The sequence below is a fragment of the Fonticula alba genome, assembly GCF_000388065.1.
Source record: "Fonticula alba strain ATCC 38817 unplaced genomic scaffold supercont2.12, whole genome shotgun sequence".
Classification (NCBI taxonomy): Eukaryota; order Rotosphaerida; family Fonticulaceae; genus Fonticula; species Fonticula alba.
In genome coordinates this window covers 386786-389370 of record NW_009242982.1, presented here as the reverse complement: position 1 = coordinate 389370, position 2585 = coordinate 386786, and the positions used below count along the sequence as shown (strand labels likewise).

The 2585-nt window shown below is 76.4% G+C and overlaps 2 protein-coding genes across 2 annotated transcripts in view; both read right to left on the bottom strand.

Annotated features, from left to right (window-relative positions):
• Window positions 1-48: 48 nt before the first annotated feature.
• On the bottom strand, window positions 49-1737 carry H696_05618 (hypothetical protein; the record flags this gene model as incomplete). The annotated part of the gene is made up of 1 exon (XM_009499434.1): window positions 49-1737. One exon carries the CDS (start codon window positions 1735-1737, stop codon window positions 163-165), a length of 1575 nt encoding a protein of 524 aa, XP_009497709.1. The 3' UTR covers window positions 49-162.
• Window positions 1738-2329: 592 nt separating this feature from the next.
• H696_05617 (hypothetical protein) overlaps window positions 2330-2585 on the bottom strand; it is a gene marked incomplete at both ends in the record, with an annotated part of 1547 nt that continues 1291 nt past the window's right edge. Inside the window, 2 exons of the mRNA XM_009499433.1 lie at window positions 2330-2337; window positions 2485-2501. Of these exons, the coding sequence (XP_009497708.1) occupies window positions 2330-2337; window positions 2485-2501 (25 nt within the window). The remainder of the gene's footprint in view (window positions 2338-2484; window positions 2502-2585) is intronic.

Genomic DNA, 2585 nt, shown 5'->3' with positions numbered 1-2585 from the left:
TGCATGTGTGCATGTGTGCATGTGTGCATGTGTGCATGTGTGCATGTGCATATATGTGTGTTTGCGCCTGCATTTGCGTGGTCCTTCGTGTGTCTGAGGGGTGTATTGTTGCCGGGCCTCTCCGGGGCAGCGGTGATCCCGGCGGGAGAGGGGGGGGGCGGGCTATTCGGAGGAGATCTCCACGCGAATGCGCGCGGTCTGGGCCGCGAGGCCGGTGGCCGACACGCGCGGCGCCAGGCCGATGTCCCCGGCCGATTGCCAGGCCACCCAGTCCCCGGGGGGGAGGCCGGCCGGGGTGGCCGGCCGCGAGCCGGAGCCCGCCCCGCCGGCATTCAGCAGGCGCAGCAGCTGCGAGAAGAGGGCCACCACCTTTGGCCGCCGGGGCAGGACGTCGCCGGCCGGGGCTGCCGGGCCCGGCTGCGGGGTCGGCTCGGTCAGGACCACCACCCCCCCTGGGGGCTGGTCGGTCGCCAGGGCAGGCAGCATGGCCGGCGCCGGCACCGGCACCGGCACCGGCACCGGCCGGGCCACAATGTCCCGCAGGAAGAAGACCACCGGCGTGGCGCTGGCCAGCGCCGCGCGTGCGGCCACGATGTCCGGGTTGACGGAGAAGACGGCCGGCCGGGAGGCGGCCCCGGGGCGGGTGCCGGGCCTCGGGCGCCGGTCGGCGTCCACCGGCGAGAAGGGCCCTTGGGCTGGGGGGATGGCCGGGGTGCCGGGGGTCCCGGGGTCCTGGGCGACAGCCCGCGGGCCGGCGCGGGTCCCTGACTCCGGCCCCGGCGCCGGCAGGAAGGCCTCCACCACGGTGGCCACCGTGGCCTCCAGGTGCCGGAGATCCGGCGGGTCGAGGGGCGCCAGGGGGGCCCCGGCCGCGGGGCCCGGGTGCAGCATGTGCGCCTCGGAGGGCAGGGCCGCCTCCGGGCCCGGAGTCAGGGACCCGCGCCGGCCCGGGGGCGGGGACGCCAGGTCCGGCAGGCCGAAGGACCGGCGCAGCTCCACCGCCGAGGCCCAGGCCGACTCGAGCAGCTGGTCCACGGACACCTGGTCCAGCAGGGCGGCCGTCGAGCCGAAGCCGGTGGCCGACGCGGCGCCCGGGGCCCGGTCGCCGCCGGTCGCCCCAGCCAGCGCATCATCCACCTGCTGCCACTCGAAATCCAGGGCCATATGGCCGTCCGGGTCCGGACCAATGTCGCCCGGGAGCGGCCCCGACCCGGCGAAGCCGCCGGGCCCGAAGAAGTCCCCAAAGTCGTCGAAGCCCCCGGGCATGTGGGGCGTCCCGGGGGCCGGGGCGTCGCCGGCCGACGGGCCCCGGCGCCGGGCCGTCCGCCGGGTGGCCAGCTGGCTGAGGGCCGCCACCGGCAGCGGGGCCAGCCCGGCCGGCAGCGGCGTCGGCACCAGGTCCTGGTCGCCCGGCGGCGGGTCGGCCCAGGCGCCATCGCTCGGCCCGCGGGGGTCCGCCTGGGCGGCATTCACCCGCAGGAGCAGCCCCTGCGCCAGGTCCAGATCGGCCTCCTGGCCGAGGGCGTCCAGGGCCTGGCGCAGGGCGCCGGCGCGCGTGTCGCTGGCCGCGAAGGCCGGCCGCGCGTCCCACCGGAAGGCCGCCGACCGGGGGACCGGGTCCAGCAGGACCGGCTGGTCGAAGGCCCCGGGGAAGAAGAAGACACGCTGGAGCAGGGCCCGGGTGTGGTCGGCCTGCTGCTGGGCCGCCGGCCGGGCAGGCGCGCCGGCATCGGCCATGTCGACGTCCTGTGCGTGCGCGCGCGCGCATGTGCACATGGCGGGGAGGGGGGGGGCCGGACGCGCGGCGCCGGGTGTGGCGGGCATCGGGCGCCGGCACGTCCGGCGGAAAAACCGCCAGTTGCGGCCACCGCATCCCCCGCTCGCCCTCGCTGGTGCGAACAGGCGCATGCCGGAATTTCAGCCCGCCAGTTGGGTGTCGGCATGCGGCCGGGGCGATCGTGTCCCCTTTGGTCGAGTTCCAGCCGCTCCTTGGCTCGGCCGTGTGCGCCCTGCGTTCCGGCCGGCCGACGGGGGCAGTTGTCCTGGCCCCCACCCACCCCCCCCCGCGCCACGCCCACGCCCCCAGTACTTTCTCTCACGCGGATGGTCGAGGCGTTTCACTCCGGGTCTCACCCCCTTCCCCGCCCCGCCCCGCCCCGCCCCGCCCCGCGCCCCATGATCTTGCTTAACCGTGTGTGTCATTTTGCCTTGTCTTGTTCCTCGCGTGGTCGTCCTTTGGGTACACCCCATCGGTCCCGGATGATGCAGCCCTCCCACGCCCACGACGCCCCGCCCCCCCGGGGGGGGGTCCCTCTTGCTGATGAGGCGCTCATTGTCCTCGGCCAAGGAGGGGGGTGGTCTGAGGTGCCTCCCCCCCCCGCCCCGCCCCGCCCCGCCCCGCCCCGCCCCACCCCGTCTGGTGTCGGCCCCCGTCCCGTCCGGGGCAACGGGGGGAAAGTCGCTCCTCTTGGCGCGCCCAGGCACCCCTGCCCGCGCCCCCTCTGGTCCAAGAGGGCAAGGACGCGCGTCGGCCGAATGCCCCCTTGTGTGCTCCGGGGCTTGGGCGCCGCGGTCCTCCCCCTCCC